At 44.0% G+C, this 21,367-nt stretch overlaps 1 protein-coding gene across 2 annotated transcripts in view; it reads left to right on the forward strand.

The window, feature by feature from the left end:
- The window catches only part of Adgra3 (adhesion G protein-coupled receptor A3), a 94,958-nt gene extending 74,446 nt beyond the window's left edge, over positions 1-20,512 (forward strand). The window contains exons 13-19 of one of the 2 annotated variants that reach the window (XM_087583096.1): positions 1,216-1,369; positions 1,576-1,784; positions 7,501-7,625; positions 8,738-8,861; positions 16,548-16,693; positions 18,724-18,819; positions 18,951-20,504. In XM_087583096.1, the coding sequence (XP_087439222.1) occupies positions 1,216-1,369; positions 1,576-1,784; positions 7,501-7,625; positions 8,738-8,861; positions 16,548-16,693; positions 18,724-18,819; positions 18,951-20,193 (2,097 nt within the window). In that variant the 3' untranslated portion in view covers positions 20,194-20,504. 2 annotated transcript variants of the gene reach the window in all.
- Positions 20,513-21,367: the final 855 nt, after the last annotated feature.

The following is a 21,367-nucleotide window of genomic DNA, read 5'->3' on the forward strand; positions in this document are numbered from 1 at the left end:
ATGGATTCAAGAGTTTGTCAGGCAGCCGAGTAGTGGGCATTGCTGTCAGGGCCGACTGCCCAGCACACTAGACCCGGAGAGCAGAGGCTCCCTCTGAGGAGCTCTTGTGACCATGTCTGAGCTAGGACATGGATGGAAGCAGGACTCGTAGTCAAATTATATGGTGCCTAGGATGTGGGGGCAGCATTCTAAAAGCCTCACAAGGAAAGTATTATTAAAGTAAATAATAGTCACCTTTGTCTGTTAAGGGGAAATTCTTTTGGCTCCCTAAAGATTGCTTTGGGGGGAGAACGGGGTTGGTGGCCAAGAAAATGACTTCATGATAAATTCTTCCCTTAGTGAATATTTTCAAGGTAGTTGAATTCTATATCTCCTGAGCATATAGTCTTTTTTTTTTTAAAACTAAAGTTGAATGCTTAACTTTATTAAAGTTAATGTGTTTTTATTAAGGTTGAATGTGTAACTTAAACTCCTCAGTAAAAACAGGAAATATTGCTGCTTGACCTTTTGGCTGAGGTCAAGGTGAAGGAGTGAGGACACATTCTGTGGCCATCAAGCACTGTCCTTCTGTTCGTTATGGTTTGCTGACATAACAGTGTGCTGAGTTTAAACTTGTTTTCTCTGTAAAACTCTGCTCTTTTACTGTGCTCGCCCTCCTGGTTCTTCCTGTTAATGATAAACTGATGAATGAAACTCTTGGTCTGCTTAAGGCTGCCTGCTGGAGCTGTGTGTGCTCTTACAGGAAAACTAACACTTTCCTTGTTTTTAAATGCTTGCAAAAAGAACTTGCACTTCTGTTTTATACTTCTGACCTATGCCATTCTGTGCTGCTCAGACTTTTTTCTGAACTTGTCAGTTGTTTTAAATGTTAATTTTTTTGTATGTACTTTTTGAAAACATGTTTGGCATATAATTTGAACATTTTCATGACTACCTGACATTGGTCAAGTTTTTTATACTAGTATGGTGAGTTTTGTGTGTGTGTGTGTGTGTGTGTGTGTGTATGTATGCGCGCATGTGTGTGTGTGTGTGTGTATGTGTGTGTGTGTGTGTGTATGCGCGCATGTGTGTGTGTGTGTGTGTGTATGCGCGCATGTGTGTGTATGTGTGTGTGTGTGTGTATATATATGTATGTATGTATATTTTTTTTTCCAGAACACCATCATGGAGGCCTCTATTCAGCTTCCTTCCTCCCTTTTCTCACCAAAACAAAAGCGGGAAGTCCGAGCAACTGATGACTCCCTCTACAAGCTTCAACTCATCGCATTCCGCAACGGAAAGCTTTTTCCAGCCACTGGAAATTCAACCAAGTTGGCAGATGATGGCAAGCGGCGGACAGTGGTGACTCCTGTGATCCTCACCAAAATAGGTTTGTGTGGTAGATGGTGCCCAACGGTTGCTGGGCACTGTGGCTTTATTGGTTGCTCTTCCTAACAATGCTTGCTTTTGTTCTTCGTTGTTCTAATGAATCACTGGTGAAAAAAGATCTTGCGGAGTGCCCATCCGTGTACAAGCTGGCATTTAATTGTTTATGACGTTGGTTTGAGAAATCCCGTTCCTTGCCGTTTTCTCCAGATGGTGTGACCACAGATACCCACCACGTCCCTGTCAATGTGACGCTGCGGCGAATCGCCCACGGAGCAGACGCCATCGCTGCACAGTGGGACTTTGATTTGCTGAACGGACAAGGAGGCTGGAAGTCAGATGGCTGCTGTATACTCTACTCGGATGAGAACATCACCACCATTCAGTGCGGCTCCCTGGGCAACTATGCTGTGCTAATGGTGTGGCTGTTGTTGGCTTGGCGTATAAATACTATATATTCTAGTGGTCCTCTCTGCATAATTAAGCCCAAACGAAGAATTTACTTTCTAACTTAACATAGCCGGCTCCATTTAATTATGTAAGAGGTGACTCTGAATTTCAAGGGAAATTGAGTTACTACCAAGTGGAAATGAATGAGATTATATTCTGTAGAGGATGCTCAGTGAACCAAAAGGGCATCAGATCAGCTAAGCTCTGACCCTTTTAACACGAAGAGATAGGTAGCTTGGGTTTCTGCAGTTTGATTCCTGCAGTCTGGGGGATTTGTTGGCTGAAGGATGCACATTAGGTAACAAAGGGTTGCTTACTGCCGTGCCTTCTGACTACACACCACATCCTTAGCCTTTTCAGTTGACGATGACCATGGCACTGGGTGGCAGTGACTTTAGTAAGTTTAGTGGCTGCAGGAATAGTACTGAGGCTACGACAGTTTATCACTCAGTTGTTAGTCAGCCCCACTACCCACTCTTGTTCACCACTGCTGTTGCCTGTTAACCGTTTTCTGTGAATACAGTGAGGTCTCCTAAAATGCTTGCCTGAGTCTAGAGACACTTGCTTCAGTCTTCTCTGTCCCGAGCACATCAGGATGAAGTGACCCACCTTCGTTACTGTTGTAGCTACTCTGCAGTCACTTTGCGGTTGTCACATGGTGCCACGATCCTGGATGTGTGTGTAGAGCACAGGGAGATCACTGCATGAAGGGAAACATTGCCCTGAAATAGCCAAGACTTCCCTGGTTATTTAATTTCAATTGTAAATCTGATATCTAGACAGAATTACTTATACTTACTACATATATTCATATAAATGATGTGATAGCATTTGCCAAAAGAAATGATTCTGAGGCAAGCGAGTATTTTGCAGGTGATAGGTTTGTCATGACAGTGACACCATGAATCTTTGCACACAGCTGTAGGCAGTACATTTGAACCATATCCAACATACCTATACTTCAGCATGCAAATTCTAGGGATCTTAGTGAGTAATGAGCTACATACCGCTAGATCCGACTTTATTATTATTATTGTTATTATTATTATTATTTACCCTTTTGTGCTTTAAACCAGTGTTTATAGGTAATGAGATGTCTGGTTTCTGTACATTCTCTTTTCACTGTTTTGCAACTGTCTTTTAATTAAAGCATTAATAGACTGTGGTAGGTGAAGTGCTTTTTTCTAAGCCCGAAGATCTGAGTTCCTTCCTAGGTCCCACATATGAGGGAAGAAGAGAACTGACTTCTTCAAGTTATCCTCTGACTTCTATCCATGCCACATGGCATTCAAACCCCCCTCCTACACACACACACACACACACACACACACACACACACACACACAAGATAATGAGTAAAATGTGATTGTTCCCTAAGTGGGCATTAATGAAAGTTTGAGACTGTTTCTTTTTAGCCACCCTCCCTATGAGATTTTATTACAATTACATTATTCCCTCTTTTTCTTTGCTCTCTTTTAAATTCATGACTTCTTTTTCTTTTAATTATTATTATTGGTGGTGATGGTGTGTGTGTTTCTAAACACATAAGTACAGCCTGTAATGTTACTGTAGATGTTTTCAGGGCTGACCATTGGGTATTAGACAACTTATTGGTGTGTCTTCCCTAGAGAAGACTATTTCTCTGGCTCTCAGCTTTGTTTAGTTGCCTGCAGTTTTCGTGTGTGAGGTTAAGGCCTGTGAGTTCAGCCCTCCACATTAGCATGTCCATTGGTGTCCTTGCTCAGCTCATGTTTGGGGAGTCATTGGTGAGACTTCTTCATGGATGAAGCTTCTGACATACCTGAGAGACAGAATCTTACAGTAAATTCCCTGTTCCTCTGGGAGTCTAAGATCTTCCCACCTGCCCTTTGTTGGTGATCGCATAGCTCTGGTAGCAATAGTTATGTGGTAGCTGTCTCAGTGGAGACTCTTTCACAATTCTGCATTTTGATTGGTTCTGGCTTTAAAATGTTTCTCATTCACATTTTGAGAATAAAATATTTGGAAACCATGTAGCATTTGAAGGAGAAACAATAGGAAATACAAGATTGTCTGAAATGTATATAATACTAGTCAGAGTTGAGCAAAATAAAGGAAAAAGAAATACTGCATTTTAAGCTTTGCTGTGATACTGCACCATGTGAAACTTTTGTTTTTGTTTAATCTAATACTGGTTGAAAGCTTCTATTTTTGAACTTCCTAACTGTTCTTCTAAACTATTTAAATTAGTATAATCCTTTTCTAGAAGGAATAAGCTATTCTTTTATCTCTCAGATTTTTAATCTTTTAAAAAATGTGAAACAGTTTTTCAGAGCTGGGAAACTGCTAAGATCTTTCCCCCCTATTTTCAGAGAATCTTGTTTTCTGAGATGTAACTGCCACCTAGAGGCAGAAGATAGGAACACATCTGGGATTGCTGAAAAGTTGTAAATAAGTTACCATAGACTGGAAATTTAGAGTTGCTTCTTCATCATACAGACTTTTGGTGGAATAAAACCCACTTAACGTAGGCATATCACTGAGCGACTGTGTAGCACGCATGGATCCCTGGGGTCCCTCATCAAGACTGTAAGAGAAAATTACACCTCTCCATCAGGTGAAGGCAGAAGTAATGCCTTTTTAAAGGTGAAACTGCTTTGTTTTCTTCTAACCTGTGTTGATTCATAAACATAGCCCTGCTTTTCTTGAATGGTGTCTCCTTATGTCTTTGTGTGAAGCCTGAAGGCCCGTGTCTCTAGGGAGCTATGCCTTGTGCTTCTGTTTATGATCCAGTCGAGAACTGTGCTTTAGAGAGTGAGACACGGCTACTGATTTTGCTGCTGTGTCTAGAGTAGATGATATCCTGGTTGGTTCTGCTCATCCCTGCAGTCAGTTACAGAGCTGCCCAGGTCCTGAGGGGCGGGGGTTGTCAGCAGAAGTTGGGATCGCTGCATTGCTGTCAGAAGTGCCCAGTAGGGTCAGAAGAGTCAGAGGAGCCCTGGGCAGTAAGACATCTACAGATAGGAGTAGACACCATGTAGGACCTTAGCGCCTCCTTCAGCAGTGAACAGTGAGGCCAACATGCTCACCGTCTGCTTTCCCTCTGTGGCTTGAATTGTTGAGCTATAAAGACCAGTGGCTTACTTCCTTATTCCTTTAATAATGCTAACTGAGTGTGCGAAGTAAAGCAAGCCAGCTCTAGTTGGTACATAGTTGGCCGGAATGCCAGCAAGGTTTCTGCCTAAACAACCTTTCAACGGCCCGCTCATCACATCAGATGTCTCAATTGTGTGTGTGTGTGTGTGTGTGTGAAGACACAGTGGGAACCCTCAGCTATCAGTTTAACTACAGTTAGTAAATAGCTCCTTGCATATTGAAGAGGGTTCTATGTTCACACAACATGAATAAGTAGCCCTGTTTTCACCCATTTTCCCACATGATTGCTCGTTGTGTACGCTCTCCTAAACCATGCAACCTGGATGGAGAGATGGCTTAGGAGGTAAAGTGCTTGCTGTGAAAGATTGAGGACCTGGAGTAAAAAGTCAGATGTCATTGTGGATACCATTATGGAGGAATTCCACTGTGGAGGTAGAGACAGCAGGGCCCATGGTGCTCTGACCAGCCAGTCCATTTAAATTGGTAAACTCCAAGCTCAGAGAGAGAACCCATCTCAATATAAGATGGCTCTCTGAGTTTAAGCGCAGCCTGGTCTACAGAGAGTTTTAGGGCAGGTAAGGCTACATGGGGAAGCAACAACAACCACCCCAAAGCAAAATCTAAGAAAGTGATTTAAGAAGACACTGGACACACTCCTGCTGCTGCTAAGGCAGGGGAGCTAGGTGTGATAGCTGATCCGCAGCAGGCGCTCCTGTGTTGGGCACGCTCTGTGGTTCTTATGCTATAGGCGCTTGTCCTAGTCTCCTGTCCTTAGGTCTGGAACTAGGGTAGGTTAGCTTTGGAACAGCGACTAGAACAGTATGATCCAGTATCACTATTCTAACCATGCTGCAGAACCTCATCTTACATGTCATAGAGAGACACACACTATCTGTCTGTCTGTCCCCCCCCCCCAACCCCCACACCTCTCTTCCCCTGCTTCCTCTGAGGAGTGTTTTCTAACCATGCCTTAATGGCCTTGGTTTTTTTTTCTCCGTTGGGTCTGTTTCCAGCCATTTGCTTGTTTACTGTCACTTTACACATTTCATGATGTGTAATTTATCCATACAGGATATATTTCTGCAAGATGAAACTAAGGATCAGAGGGACCAGCTCTTCATGTTTTCATTAACGTTCAATGCTGAGCAAAGTACATAAACCCTGGAGTTTGGATTAATGCCATTTCCATGTTATGCCCACCATTCCCCACCGTGGTTCCTACTCCAGCCCTTAGGAGCCCCATGCTTTCTCTCCCCTTTTCTAACACTCCGTGCCATAGATAAGTTGTGACTGTGCTCTCACATGGTATTGCTTTGTGTGTCTGCTCTCCCTGACATCCCATTGGGGAGATTTCTTTGTGTGAAGCAGCAGTTCATGTATTTTTTTAGTCCATGTGCATTAGTTCTGTCCATGCAATGAAAATCCTGAAATCTGTCCATTATATTGGTGGAGACTGACCTTGATGAGTGTGTGCATCTGATTGTGCAGTCCTGGGGGTGGGGGGAGGCCAGGACTGAGCATTCCCATGCTCTGCTTCAGCATTAGTGCCCCACAGCTCATGGAGTCATTGGTACCAGCTTAATCTTGGCTGTGAGGATGTTTCTTAGTTGCTTGTCGTTCTCCCCTTCCTTGGAATCTTCAGTTTGATGAGAGTGAATTCACTCTGTTTCTGGCATTACAAGAGTGGTGGTGACTGGGATGTTGAGCCTGCATGTGGATTCTTAGAGAGTTTGCTGAGGGCAAAGGCTAACCAGAAGGTACCTGGCTTGTTTTCCGGGTTCTTGGTGGACTATGAATGCACGCTCTTGGTACACATAGGTTTTGCAGAGCCCTTTCAGACTCCTTTTCTCCTCCTGCCCCTTGTGTGAACAGGATTCCTTAGAGGTTTTGTGCCTGACTTCTTAGGGTTTTTTTGTAATCAAGCATCATTACATCCTGTTTATGAAGTCCTAGCCTATCCCAAGTTCACAAGGGTCTTTTTACTTGCCTTTTCCCCTTTCAAATTTTTCCTTTTTGTCTTTGTTTTCTAGTATGATTTTCCTATCACATTTGGTTTCACTGTTTAGCCAACACTAATTTTGAGTGTTGTGTAAATTATAGTACCTCAGTTTTTTAGTGGTCTTTTGTTCACTGTTGATGGTGGTGTGTGGTGGTATGGAATCTTCAGGAGGTAGAGCCCTTATGGAGGACATGCAGCGGCGGGGTAGGCATTAAGCATTTATTAGCCTCACCTCACTTCCTGCGTCTGTCTTTGTTTCCTGTGTGTGAGGGAAATGAGACCCCCAGATTACTATTCCTGCAGCCACCGCATGCAGTGTTGGACTCTTCTTTCTCTGAAACTGGCAGCCAAGAGAAACTCTTCCTTCCCTAAGCAAACAAACCAACAAAACTGTACAATAGTTAACGTAACGTAAGATAGGAAGACATTAGTCCAAATAGAACACAGAGATGTCAGTCGGGGCCAGAGGTTTTGGTCAACATCATGTCAAGCATTCAAGAAATGCCCAGTAGCTAAATGTCTATAACCATGACCAATTTTTGTCCCCTCAGGATCTGACCGGATCCGAATTGTACACCCCAGCAGCCAGTCTCCTGCACCCTGTGGTTTATACCACCGCCATCACTCTCCTCTTATGTCTCTTGGCCGTTATCATCAGTTACATGTACCACCACAGGTAAGAGAGCGCGTCCGACCATCTTCATCTGTGCATTTGGAAGGAGGACTTTGTCACACTTAGTTGTGATAAACTTAAGTGTGATGATACCAGTGGTACCAAAATAACGATGCTTGCTGTTGACAGCCCACAGCCTTCATTCCATGCCATCTGGGATATGAAGAGCTGTCACTCAAGACTCCAAAGCTAATTTCTTATCCCTTCTTTCCTCTGTGGAGGACATCTTTCCATTTCCAGTCTGCAGGGGTTGTATCTGGAAGTGAATGTGGGAGAGTGGGGTTTTCTCAAGTATAGTGGTCCCTGAAGAGCTGTCTTAGGTAGTAGACTGTCCATATTTGTCTTTTACAACCTTCTCACTGCTGTGGTATCTTTAAAGACAGCACTGTTAAGAAAGTTGATGACATTTAAATAGAGGATTTGGTTTCTGTAATTGGAGACACAGCTATTGAAACTTTTATTTTCTGATTGGAAGTGATGAACTAAAAGATTTGCTAAGCAGGAAACGTACCTTACAAAGGATTCCGCTAGAACTTGTTTTCCTATTTAAGTTGGACATGTATGGCATTTCTTGACATTTGCTTCAGAAACAAAAGGTGATTTTGATGTATTTAAAAAAAAGGGGGGGGGGGGAAGAGAGGCTTCAACGTTTCACTATAAAAGGCCAGGGGGAAATGTATTGGGCATTTAGGCCATGTGTGCAATCCAGCTTGGGCAGGACAGAAACTCAGTGGTGCAGTAAAGACATTTCTACATAGTGAAGCATGTAATTCAGGCTTCATCAACATCATCAGTGACAGTTGTCCATCTTCTGACAATGGAGAATGTGTACAACTTTTGTGTGTGCTGTGGGTCCATGTCTTTTTAGTAAGCTAAGTGTTAAGAAACAATGTTAGGTTAAATGGACTGTCAAACTGTGTGTGTGTGTGTGTGTGTGTGTGTGTGTGTGTGTGTGTGTGTGTGTGTGTGTGTGTGTAGTATATGCTAAGTTAGTAAGGTTTTTAAACTTAAAGCATATAAACGTGATCTTTTGTGCAGCTGAAATTACCTGGAGCTGCTCACTGGAGCCCTGCTGCCAGTGTTCCAGACTGAGTGTTCCTCTTTTCCCCCCACAGTTTGATTCGAATCAGTCTTAAGAGCTGGCACATGCTCGTGAACTTATGCTTTCATATTTTCCTGACCTGCGTGGTGTTCGTGGGAGGAATAACCCAGACCAGAAATGCCAGCGTCTGTCAAGCAGTAAGTCAAACTTGAAAGGTTTTAGGGTGGAAAGAAATTATGAAAGTAGAAAAAACAACTTTGTGTTTCATTAACTGTAAAATGAAAACCCTGTTTCTCTGGACTCTTCCCTTTACCTGCAACCCTGCCTAATACTTACCCACCAAGCAGTTTAGCAGTGTTCTTAAGGTTTTGAATATTTATTCCCAGACCTATGATTAGCTTTAAAAGCTTGTCTCTGTCCTTAGCAGTTGCCTGTTATCTGTCAGGCCCTTTACGGTGTTTAACAGTTCATTTAAATGTTTATAAAGTCCCAACTTTGAGTGAAAAAGAAATGACATTTTTCTGACAGATTTTAAAGGAGGACTTAATCCACTGATGAAAAAAGAGGAACTGGGCGAAACTGAGAAACCTTAGGTTTGCTCAGTGTAAAGACTTCAGAATTTACTTCTTGTTCTAACTTACATTTGCTCTTGAGGTATAAGGTTATACCTTACTGTCCTCCATATAAGAGTGGGATACGTAGTTTCCTTCTTTTGCTTGTGCATCGCTTACCTAAGAGTAAGACGTGTAACATAGGAATGAGGAGTTGGACTGCTCGGACGTGCATCTCGGTTCTGCCCCTTGCTGAGTGGGGAGGGGCGCGGTTTGTTGAACTGTTTTGTAATTGTAACCTAAAACTCAGCACATGAGATCTGCCCTCAGCTCACAGTACACAGGTGAGCTGTAGACAGTGCTAGGCATGCATCTCATCTCAGACTTCCTGCTTCACGGAACTCAGAGTGTCCACCCTATACCCACCAAACTGCCTCTCCCATGGTCCCGCCCCTCTAACAGCACTGGTGTCCCCTCCTTCTCTTGTTTGTCTGCCTATGACTTCTGTGGGTATGTAACATTCTACCATTGTGTAATTATCTGTGTTGTTGGACATGACATTTCCTTCTTTATAGTGATCGAATGACATTCCATTTAGTGCCTTTGTGTATTTATTATAAATAGGAATTGTCTCTATCCCGTGACTTTAGTAAAGCTACAGTGAAAATAAATATAAATATCAGTTTGAAATCCTGATTCATGTAGTCAGTGTGTCTGTCTCAGTTTCTGACCTGCAAATTGAAGTGATAATTGAATTATTGGGTGATATGATTACATATATTAAAAAAAAACAAAACTAATTCCCACATATATTACTAGAAAAGACATGAAAGTTTAAAAAAGACTAAATGTGAGTAATATACCGCAATCTCCTGCCAATATGCAGATTACTTTCCGATTACTATGATAAGACACCATGATGAGCTGGCCATAGCAGCTCACACCTTTCGTTATTGCTAGCACTTGGGAGGAAGTAGCCAGTAGATCTCTGTGAGTTCAAGGCCAGCCTTCAAAAAGGGAAGGAAGAAAGCAAGCAAGCCATGATCAAGAGAACTTACAGTAGAAAGCATTCAATATGAGACTCGTTGTTCTAGACGATAGTGGATCAATGGCAGGGAGCATTGGCAGCTGTGCTGCATGGTACTGGAGAGGAGTGGGTTAGGGCTCAGGAAGTGCATATGTCCAGAAACCAGCTCCAGCTGGACTAGGACTTCCGGGTGTTATGTAAAAGCCAGCACACTTCAGGAACTTGTGAAACAGGTACCTGCTTACCAAAAGTGTCATTTCCCTTGCCTTGAACAGAAAGGACTTGTGAGTCTCCAGCAACATATACCCGGGGTGGCATATGCAAGCCCATGCTGGCCTCCAGGCTCCCTTAGTCCTTTTCACAAGTGCCCATTATGCATTTCAAAGCCCTCATGCTAGCTATTGGCACTGGCTGCCTCCCCCCAGACTAATTTATATATTATTATAATGCCTGTGTAATGCAAGGTTCCCCTGCCCCTGCTGCTCTATCTCTGACAGATAGCTGTGGTCACATCCAGCCTGCTGCTTTCTCTCTCTGCTCAAAACTCCTTCAGATGCCTCTGGGTGCTCTCTCTCTTATTCACAAGAAGAACTTTCCCCAATCATAGGGCCGCTGCTTTAGTGGTCTCTTTACTGTGCCCCTCACATAGAGAGTTTACATCTACTCTACACATGTGCCGATGAACATGTGGCTCCCTTGGACTCTCTTGGGTGGGAATGTGAGTGGACATCCTGTGAGGCTTCACCTTCAAAGTAAAAGGTTTGCAAACTGTGGAGCCTGCAGTCTCCCTCTTGGGCTTAATGCCTTTGCTCTTGTGAGTGTGCATATGCATATGGGTATGAGTATTCATGGAGTGTTATGTGCAGTAGCAGAAACCTGGAAGCAACCAAATGAATGCCGCCATGCACAGTGAGACACTTGGGCATGCAGTGAATAGTGAGGAACAAAGCCAGTGAGAAACGCTGAGGAATTATATTTATGCTGATAAATATTTTTACTGAGATAAAAATGAATAATGTAACCTACTTTCTTTCATCCAAGGTAGTTGTAAGAAAACTGAAGAGTAGGAATAGGTTTGTTAATTACCTAAGAATCAGGTTTACACTGTTAGATACAGGTTATTGTCAAGGTAGGAAGTTTATCTTGCCGGTGGATTTTTGGATGTTATTACATGATAAACAATAATTTATTATCACAGACACCGGCTATACTTGGCCCAATCATGTTGTATTATTGCCTTTGGGGATAAATTCATCACTGTATTCTTAAGAACTACCTGAAAATAGTTGCGTGGTTGTAACAATCGCCGAGAGGATTTAGCAACTGAGTTTTAATGGTAGCAGACTTACACTAACTTCTCAGTAAGTATTTTCTAACACTGCCTGTATTGACAGTCACATCTCAGCTGTGTGATGTGTTTGTATCAGCCATTCCTCTGCCCTTGAAAACTTACTTTCAGATAAGTCTTGGATCAGACAATACAGACAGAAGGCAGCTGCTTTGTTCTTGGCCCCTCACCATTCACATCTCTGCTTCTGGCTTATGTTGCAGGTACTGTCAGTCACAGTTTTAGAGATACTGTTTCTTATGTACCTCTGTCAGGGCTGGCTAAGATTTCATAATAGCTAATTACTCTTCCTTGTCTCTGGACTCTAAGCTGCCACTGGATTCTAAGTGAGAATTATATGGTTTGGTTTGTCCATATTTATCAAGAAACCAACATACGATCTGAGCTATGATATGTTCTCTGCAGTTACTGACAAAAAGAAGGCTGTGTTTGTTGATAGAAATCAAGCCCCAGGCATTGTTGAGCATGGTTCCTGATAGTACAGCCCTCAGAGCACTTTGGTACAACTGTCCTCAATTTCATCCCAAAGTGTTCCTGGGCTTCCTGAAGGACATGTTCACTTATTCATTAAGGAAATGAGTAGGAAGAGATATTGTACAGATGACCAAATGGTGTTTTATAGCCTCTCTACAATGAAAGGGAGAGGGATTGCATGGAATCCTCAGGAACTCAGAACACATGTTCCAGTTAATGGTTTACAAAGTAGACTGTCAGGATGTAGCAGACATAGCAGTGTTGTTCTTGTGTACATGACTCCTTGCTCTTCTCCTTGCTCCGCTTGCTCTGCTCTCACATTGGAAGAGGGAGGATTCAGTTGGTTGGGCTAGGAAGGGTGTGTGGAGAAACCTGGTGAGGATTTCAGGGTGGTAGTCATTCTGTGTCTGCCTCACCCACTTGTTCTAGTTTACCTGGTTAAGGCATCTGTATTTCTCCTGTAAAATATCTATCAGGGTGGCTAAATAGAATGATCTTTATGTTCTTCTGTCTCTAAAACTGAGCTATAATAGGCACGCCTTTAATTGAAGCACTTGGGAGGCTGGGGTGTAGATCTTTGTAAGTTCAAGGCCAGTCTGGTCTACACTCAGAGCTCCAGACTAGCACAGTACCCTGCTTCTCTATAAACTGAGGAGTTTGGCAGAGATGCATAGAACTGAGAACATGACTGTTCCAAGGCATAGTTGAGGGTAAGGTTTTCTTTGTAGATATGGAGTAGAGTATGGCCAGAGGCATCTGGAAGAGTCCAGAGCATGGAGAGAAAGTAGTACACTGAACATGGCCACCAGACTGCACTTGGACATGAGAGGAAGGAAAGAAGCTGAGAGAGAAAGAAAGAGTGTCAGCAAAGGAGACGAAGAGAGGACTAAAGAGAAGGTATTTGCTAATAAATGGCAGGATTATGTAGGAACGAGAAGGGGGTAAGGGAGGTCCATGAGCTGGAGAAGTTTAGGGTAGGGTAGGGTGAGGAGGGGCACAGGTAGTTGTAATACTGAGAGAGCCAACAGGCCAGACGTATGTTAATAGGCACCACAGTTAGCTACTTTCTTTTGTACTTGACGGTCTCAAAGTAGACCAGCCATGAAATCACTGAGCCCTAATGTGCTCACTTTTAGGCACCACTGTGCATGTAATTACATGTATGTAGCAGTCTCTCTCATACCTCTTTCAGGAATCACGTACTTTACCAACAGAGGATGGGAGGTATTGCACATTCTGTGCCATGATGATTGGTTGAAAGTGCTGCCAGGTTCTTTAATCAGTTCCAGTTTTCTGCTACCTTTAACTGTTTTGTAGAAGGAGTTGGAGGAAGCAGAGGCAGAGGTGCGAGGTTGAAGAGACCTGGCCCGGACTTAGGGAATTTGTGTTCTACTGTGTTCCACTGAGTAATTGTTTGGTTGTTCCTTTTCTGCCCTTGGTTTTCTTAGCCATGCATAGAGGGCTTCGGCTGCACCTTACTTAACTCTCCTTGTTGTTCTGCTGTCCCGTGATCTAATCTACAAATACCGTGCCAGATGCCCTTCTACCGTGTCCTTCTGTATCTGTTATCTAGAGAATTGCTGTGCTGGCCCGGGAGAGCCAGTGGGGAAAATCTAATCAGGAAACAGGAAGAGCTATCTACTTGCAACCAAACCTTTAACTTTTATATTAACCCTAGAAGACCCTTTGGTCTAATATATAAATATGTAAACTGAATCACATAGAGGTAAAGTGCCCCAAGTTATTGTGCCATTACACAGCAGAGACGTGATTAAAATACTCAAGTTTGATCTGATCCTCCCGCCTCTGGTCCTGTGCTCTGCTGAGGGCTGGGGCCTTGTAGAGCATCACACTTGAGTGGGAAGAGCCTGTTGGCTTGCCAGTGGACCTCTGTCTTGCAGCCCTGGATTAGTAGTGCTGGCCTCATGGAGATGCTAAAAGTGTTAGGTCAGTAGCTTACAGCGTATGACTATGACTTCTGGAAGCTGTTTCTTATCAGTTTTGCCTGTTCACCTGTGATTATATTCAACACACAGGTGGGTTTTGTTGCTGTTGGTTTGGTTTGGTTTGGTTTGGTTTTGGTATAGCTGTTGGTGTATACATACTATGGTGGCTTAGTTTTAAAAGGCAATGTAAGTATATGAGTCTGTATTACTATGTCAGTAACATATAAGTAAGTGGGGCTTATCCCAACATGAACACTGGGAACAGGACCTGGTTCCTCTGCAGGAACAGAACACCCTTTTACCCTTGGCACCATCTTCCAGCCCTGAGGCTCATTCATTTATACCTTTTATGTAGTGTGGAAGTAATTGTCCTCTCTACCCTCCCCATTGAGAGAGACGTGTGTGTGTGTGTGTGTGTGTGTGTGTGTGTGTGTGTGTGTGTGTGTGTCTTCCTGGGTCACTTTGTATTTATTGATTGAGGTAGGGTCTCTCTCATGGCCTGAAGCTTGCTGACAGGGCTATTCCATGCAAGTAGCTTGCTCTAGAGATCTCCTGTCCTGAGTAGTGTAACAGGGGATGCCACACCTACCCAGCTTTCCTTTTGATTCTGCACAGCTGAACAGTGGTCCTCAAACTTGCAGGATAGAATGCTTCTCTCTGGCCCAAGGTATCTTTCTTAAGGAATGATAGATTGCATTTAGTATGTCCTTTCCGTGCCCTGTGGATTACTTATTTCTAAACTGTTGAGAAAATTCCTCGACTCTGGTTTATTTGGAAGTATGACTACCAGATTGTATTTTTTTGCATAACCCAAGTGTTGGGGGGAAAGTACCACACTACCAGGAGCCTCTCTCCTGGACCTCAGCTCCATTCTCCAGGTTCTTGTGGATTGTTATTTGTCACTGTGACCCAGAAAGTCTCTATTTTCATGACCATTTTAGTGGGAGAGATTTTGAAGAGTGAACACTTCTAGAAACTTAGAAACGCCATAGAAACATGGAAGCCATTTAGTAAGTTTTTTTTTCTCCTAGAAAAGTGTTTTGTTTGTTTCCCCTCTGTTTTGAAATGTTTGTAACTTACTTAACTTACCAGCAATAGAACCTGTCGTTTTGAATAAAAACCCCGTGATTCTTCTTAAATTTACTGGTTTCTATGTAGCAAGTTTGCATGGGCTCCTTTTGCTTAAGGCCCTGAGGATGGTTCAGATGGCACAAAGGGTTGTGATGATTTTCTCTACGAACCTTTTTTACCTAGCAAGTCAGTGAAACTGCTGAGAACCAAGGAGATGGCGACTTCTGATTTTCTAGTCCAGCTAAGTGGGATCCACTGTCCTGGCACTTCAGAGTCTGCAAGGTTTATTCTGGGTCACTGCTGTCCTGGCTAAGAGCCTCTTGGGGCTTTTGCACCTCTAGGCTTTAGCTGCAGACTGGCTCTTGTTCTTTTGTTACCCACCTGGGTTTGGCGGTGTGAGCAGGAGTTTCCTGATGGTTGGAGAGCTACCCCTTTAATGGGAAGATTTTCTTGTTGTAATAACTGTGAGAGGCAAAGGTACTGACCTGGGATTCCGTCCTCAGCACCAGGTAAGGCTTTGTGCAGTGGACTGCCCGGTACTTCAGGGTCTTGTAGAAGGAGTACAGTCTGTGTCCACGACACGGTGACATTAAAGTCAACCTGGAGACCTCGACATTCTGTTTCAAAATAAGCAAAGAGTCAAGAACAACAACTGTTGGAAAAGGTAGCAAGCCATTAGTTTAGGAAGCTGGCCATGATATGTCATGCCTATAAATATTAGCACTTTGGAAGCTGATGCAGGAGGATTGCTGCAAGTTCAAAGCCAATATACGTTACATAGTGAGTCACAGGCCACCCTAGGCTACAGATTCAGTCTTAGTCTGACCTTCTGTCCCCTATCCCATAAAAGAAAACAAGATTCTAGATTGTGTCCTTGCTCTGCTAATGTATGCTGCTCATTTTCTTAATAAAAACAAAAAAAAGGTTCTAAGCCTCCATTGCAACCTTACCCAGAGGGGTCATGGGATCAGCATACTTCCTGTCACCATTAGCAAGTGAGTCCAGTCTGTGTTGTTTGCTGCACTGTGGTGACACTGTCAGGTGCCCTTGATTTGTGCCTGCTCAGGGTCCGCTGTTTTCTTCAACATGGCCCTTACAATGTGTCCTCTTAGGAAATGCTTGAGATGGCCCGTGCGACGGCTGGAATCTCAGTCAGGTAGGGAGACCTATACAGCCTTAAACCGAGGGAAAGCTTTACTTCTGAGTTTACCTGCTTAATCCTTGCCTCATTATTTCACTCTGATGCGGAATATGGTGGCTCTCAGGCAGAGCCTCCCCTTCTCTGCTTCTCCTTGCAGTGGCAGTTAGGAGGTGAACGTACTGATAAATCGGTCTTCCGTGATGAGCCTCAACTTCTCCCTGATCACATGAAGGAGTCGTCACAATACGCCTTCCTACTTCGTTTCCATCAGACTCCGCACACACTTGTTCTTCTAATTGTCATACATGTCCGATCTTACTTGCAGGTTGGGATCATTCTTCATTATTCTACCCTTGCCACGGTGCTGTGGGTCGGAGTCACTGCTAGAAACATCTACAAACAAGTCACGAAGAAAGCCAAGAGGTGCCAGGATCCTGACGAGCCGCCCGCCCCCCCACGGCCCATGCTGCGGTATCCTGAACCTTTATTTTCTTTCATTAAGTATTGAGTATTCATTAAGTGTTGGGTTTGCTTTAGTTGAACCACAGTGGTAACTTACACTGGTGTGGACTTGGAGAGGTGAAAGGAAAGACGTGACGGCTGACTGACTGGCTCTCAGTGTTACGAGCATCAGCCTCTGCACTGTGCCCCTAGGGCTCCGAGGAGTGAGAGGGTCTCGGGGTTCTGTGCTGAGCACAGAGGAGGTGTCAGCTCTCTGTGAAATACTAGCTTTTTGAAAATTTTTGAGATCACATGTCATTGATCTTAATTTCAAGAATTAATTTTTTCTCTCTACAATGAAAAGAATTGTAAATGGATTGATTGTGCAAGATGAGCAAAATCGTCAGTGGTGAGTAGAGACACTGAAGGCCTGATGTCGACCCAGCTGAAAGCAGCCCAGAGTTTGCAGAACTGACTGTGGACTACATGTTGGTCAGGCCTCCAGAAAGTGCAGAATTGCACATACAAAGGAGCCCCTCGTGAGAGGAGGGCACGTGCTGAGCTGCTGCCATGAGCCACTTTGGGGTTAGGGGAATGGTAGAGGCGTACTCTAAATGAAGGAGCATCAGACTGACTGAGCCTAGGGTATGTGGCCCAAAGGAGCTGGGTCCCAGGGGACAGCTGGCTGAGGTGGAGGGGCTTTGACGTTAATTTTCCTGGGGAGTCTCTTTTTATTCATACACTGAGCAGTGGGAGACCAAGTAACCGATTCAGCCCATTCAAGTCCATCTTGGGGAACTCGTCGATTCGTTAGATTGACTTGCAGGAACGTGGGTGACTGAGACAAGTGTCACCAACTAATTCCATTTATTGCCTATAGTACCTCAGGGAAAAGCCTCTTACGTTGTGTAAGTTGTAAGCTTCATGAGTTTTGTAAACTTCTTGAGAGTTTTATGCATTTCATGCCTGCCTCTTCCAGAGGTACACAACAGATAGCTCTGTTAGAATGAGTATAGCTACTGGAGAGCTTTACCTCAGGAAGCGAGTGGCCCTGAGAGTGTCCTGTTAGGATGGTGAGGTATTAGTGTGGAGCATAAGTTGGGACGCCTGAAAATAAGGGATGTCAGTGCGTCCCTGGGTTTTCTCGGAGGACTGGAGCCAGGGAGCATGTGCTAGATGTGTGTGTTGGGGGAGGGGAGTCTCTGGGATTGGCTGGGTGGAAGAGTGTGAGCGTCAGAAAGGTGAGAATGTCTGGATGGTTGCAGTAAGCTGGCTTCTGCAGATGGTGTTTTCATCAACTAGAAATGCTACAGGAAAATAGCATGCACAGTAAGCCCCAGGGAGGTTTACCATGCTCAACCCAATTCATTTCCACAGTTGCTGTCACTGAAACACTTACACTGAGCAGGATCTGGGGAGAAGTTAGGAGTGTGGTGATCCTGGGGTAGATTCCAGTAGATGAACTATGGACGGAATGAAAAAGAACACCATATACACTAGATAGATAGCCTGAGCTCAGCTGGTTTGCTCATGCAGCCTGGAGAGCACGCTGCAGGATTGTCTCAGGCGCCTGTCACTGTGTGAGAGAACTGAAGAATGTTGGCTAGCTGAAGTCTGCGAAATCTCACCCTTCACAGTTCTTCCTACCGTATTTTATGTGTTTGACTCTCTAAAGTTGCTGTGTAATAGACTTAGGGTTTTGGCTCACCAGCTGAATTTAATGGAAGCCACTTTCCCTGAAAACACTACATGCCTAAAGCCTAGGTAGACGCGAGTGTTCTTCCATCTGGCCACAGGGTGGCAGCAGCTGACCAGCTTTCCCAGCTCACACACTCCTTCGACAAGGAAAGAAACAACCAGAAAAGCAAAGCAGAACAAAGCATGACAAAGACTCAAACCAAAATCATGCAGGTCATTTTAAAAGGCAGTCACTGAAAGTGTCCCAGTGTGTTGTTGGAATGAGAGTAATTAGTCTTCAAAGAATGACGTGTAAAGTGTTTCGACGTTGCAGTAAGTATACCAGCTGTATAGACAGGATAACGAGCCATTGTCCCTCCTAGGTTCTACCTGATTGGTGGCGGGATCCCCATCATAGTGTGTGGTATCACGGCAGCAGCAAACATCAAGAACTATGGCAGCCGGCCCAGTGCACCCTAGTGAGTACCCCGTGTTCTCTGTACACCTGAGCGCACTACCTGGGTGGTTTGTGGGCACAGTTGACGGCAGTCTCCTAAGCGCTTTATTGAAATCCAGAGTGTCTAAGCTAGTTCCCCATGTTCTCTCCTAGTTGCTGGATGGCCTGGGAACCGTCCTTGGGAGCCTTCTACGGACCTGCCAGCTTCATCACTTTTGTAAACTGTATGTATTTTCTAAGCATATTTATTCAGTTGAAAAGACACCCTGAGCGCAAATACGAGCTCAAGGAGCCGGCAGAAGAGCAGCAGAGATTGGCAGCTAATGAAAATGGTGAAATCAATCCTCAGGACTCCATGTCTTTGTCTCTCATCTCTACATCCACACTGGAAAATGAGCACAGTTTTCAGTCCCAGCTTTTGGGGGCCAGCCTTACTCTGCTTTTGTATATCACCTTGTGGATGTTCGGGGCCATGGCGGTCTCTCTGGATTACCCTTTAGACTTGGTTTTCAGCTTCTTCTTTGGAGCCTCTTGTCTGAGCTTCAGTGCTTTCATCATGGTGCACCACTGCATCAACAGGGAGGACGTGAGGCTTTCGTGGATCATGATGTGCTGCCCGGGACGGGGCTCCTACTCGGTGCAAGTCAATGTCCAGCCTCCCACCTCAAGTGCGGCTAACGGAGAGGCTCCAAAGTGCACGAATAGCAGCGCAGAGTCTTCATGCACAAACAAAAGCGCATCGAGCTTCAAAAACTCTTCCCAGGGCTGCAAGCTAACGAACCTGCAGGCTGCTGCAGCACAGTACCACAGCAATGCCTTACCTGTGAGTGCCACACCTCAGCTTGATAACAGCCTGACCGAACACTCGATGGATAACGATATTAAAATGCATGTGGCTCCTTTAGACGTGCAGTTTCGAGCAAACATGCATCCAAGCCGCCATCATAAAAACCGAAGTAAAGGACACCGGGCCAGCAGACTCACGGTCCTGCGAGAGTATGCCTATGATGTCCCCACGAGTGTGGAAGGCAGCGGGCAGAGCGGCTCACCTAAGAGCCGGCCAGGCAGCAGTGAAGGACATTCGAGGAGTCGGAGAGCTTACCTGGCCTATAGAGAGAGGCAGTGCAACCCGCCCCAACAAGACAGCAGTGATGCTGGTAGCACACTTCCCAAAAGTGGCCGAAATGTTGAAAAGCCTCTTTCAACTAGTAGTAAGAAAGATGCGCCAAGGAAGCCAGCTGCAGCTGACCTTGAAAGCCAGCAGAAGTCGTATGGCCTGAACTTAGCTGTTCAGAATGGACCAGTTAAAAGCAATGGGCAGGAAGGACCCCTGCTAGCTACTGATATTACTGGCAATATTAGGACTGGGCTGTGGAAACATGAAACAACTGTGTAGCACTGCGAGGGCTTCCAAGACAGGGTGAAACTGTGACACTCACATTCCTTTAAGCTATGAACTCTTAGAAACAAACTGTTTACAGCCACCCCAGGGATACAAAACAGTTCTGAATATTCTTGTGAGTTTTGGGACTTACTTATTTTATATTCCTAAATTGCCCTTCCCCAGAGGTTAAAAACATGTTTTAAACATTGTTTTACTTATCAAAGTACCAATAAGATATTTTGGAAGTTGAAAATATAATTTCTTAGAATCTGTTATATCTACTTAACATTTGAGGTTTGTATTTAATAAAATAAATAGAAGTTTGTCATTGTGCTGGTGGTTTATGTTTACACTGTAAAAAGCATGTGAGGAGCTGGTGAGATGGCTCCATGGGTTAAAGGCCCCGCCTGCCAAGCATCCTGGTTTGTCAGTTGTAAACTGACCTCATCCCTGGGTGGAAGGAGACACCCCTCATAAGTGGTCCTCTGGCCTGCATGTGGCTTCCACCACACATACATAAATACATACATACATACACACACACATATACATACATATACATACATGCATGCATCATATGTGCACACATACATATACATACATCATACACATACTTGCATACATACATATACACAATATACATACTTATACACACATGCATACATTATGCATGCATACACACATACATACAAATATACACATACATACACATACCTCATACACATATATACATACATACACATACATCATACATACATGCATGCATTTTGAGAGCATTTCAGCTGTATTTTAATAAAGTTTGTGAAATGGTGTTTTTCAAGGTGAATCAAGCATAAATAAATCATCAGATGTACTCTTGGCTTAACTCTACTGAATATAACATTTGTGTCAAAGGATTTCTGAGTTAATCTCACAGAGTCATTTTTAAAAATGGAAATACCATTGGAACCTGTTGTGTAAATTGCATATTTTTGCCATATCGCTTTGATCCTATTGATGTTATTTTCCACAGTTTCATAGCTTTTCAGTAGTTTATGGTTGAGTTAAAGTTGATCTTCGCTTCCTACCCCTTTTCTCCTTCCTTTCTCCTACAGGGTCTCATATACCTTAGGCTGAACCCCCACTTGCTGTATACCTGACTATGACTCCCATTCTTTCTCTTGCTGAAATGACAGATGTGTACCAT

Source organism: Rattus norvegicus, chromosome 14 (genome assembly GCF_021556685.1).
Source record: "Rattus norvegicus strain SHRSP/BbbUtx chromosome 14, alternate assembly SHRSP_T2T, whole genome shotgun sequence".
Lineage (NCBI taxonomy): Eukaryota > Metazoa > Chordata > Mammalia > Rodentia > Muridae > Rattus > Rattus norvegicus.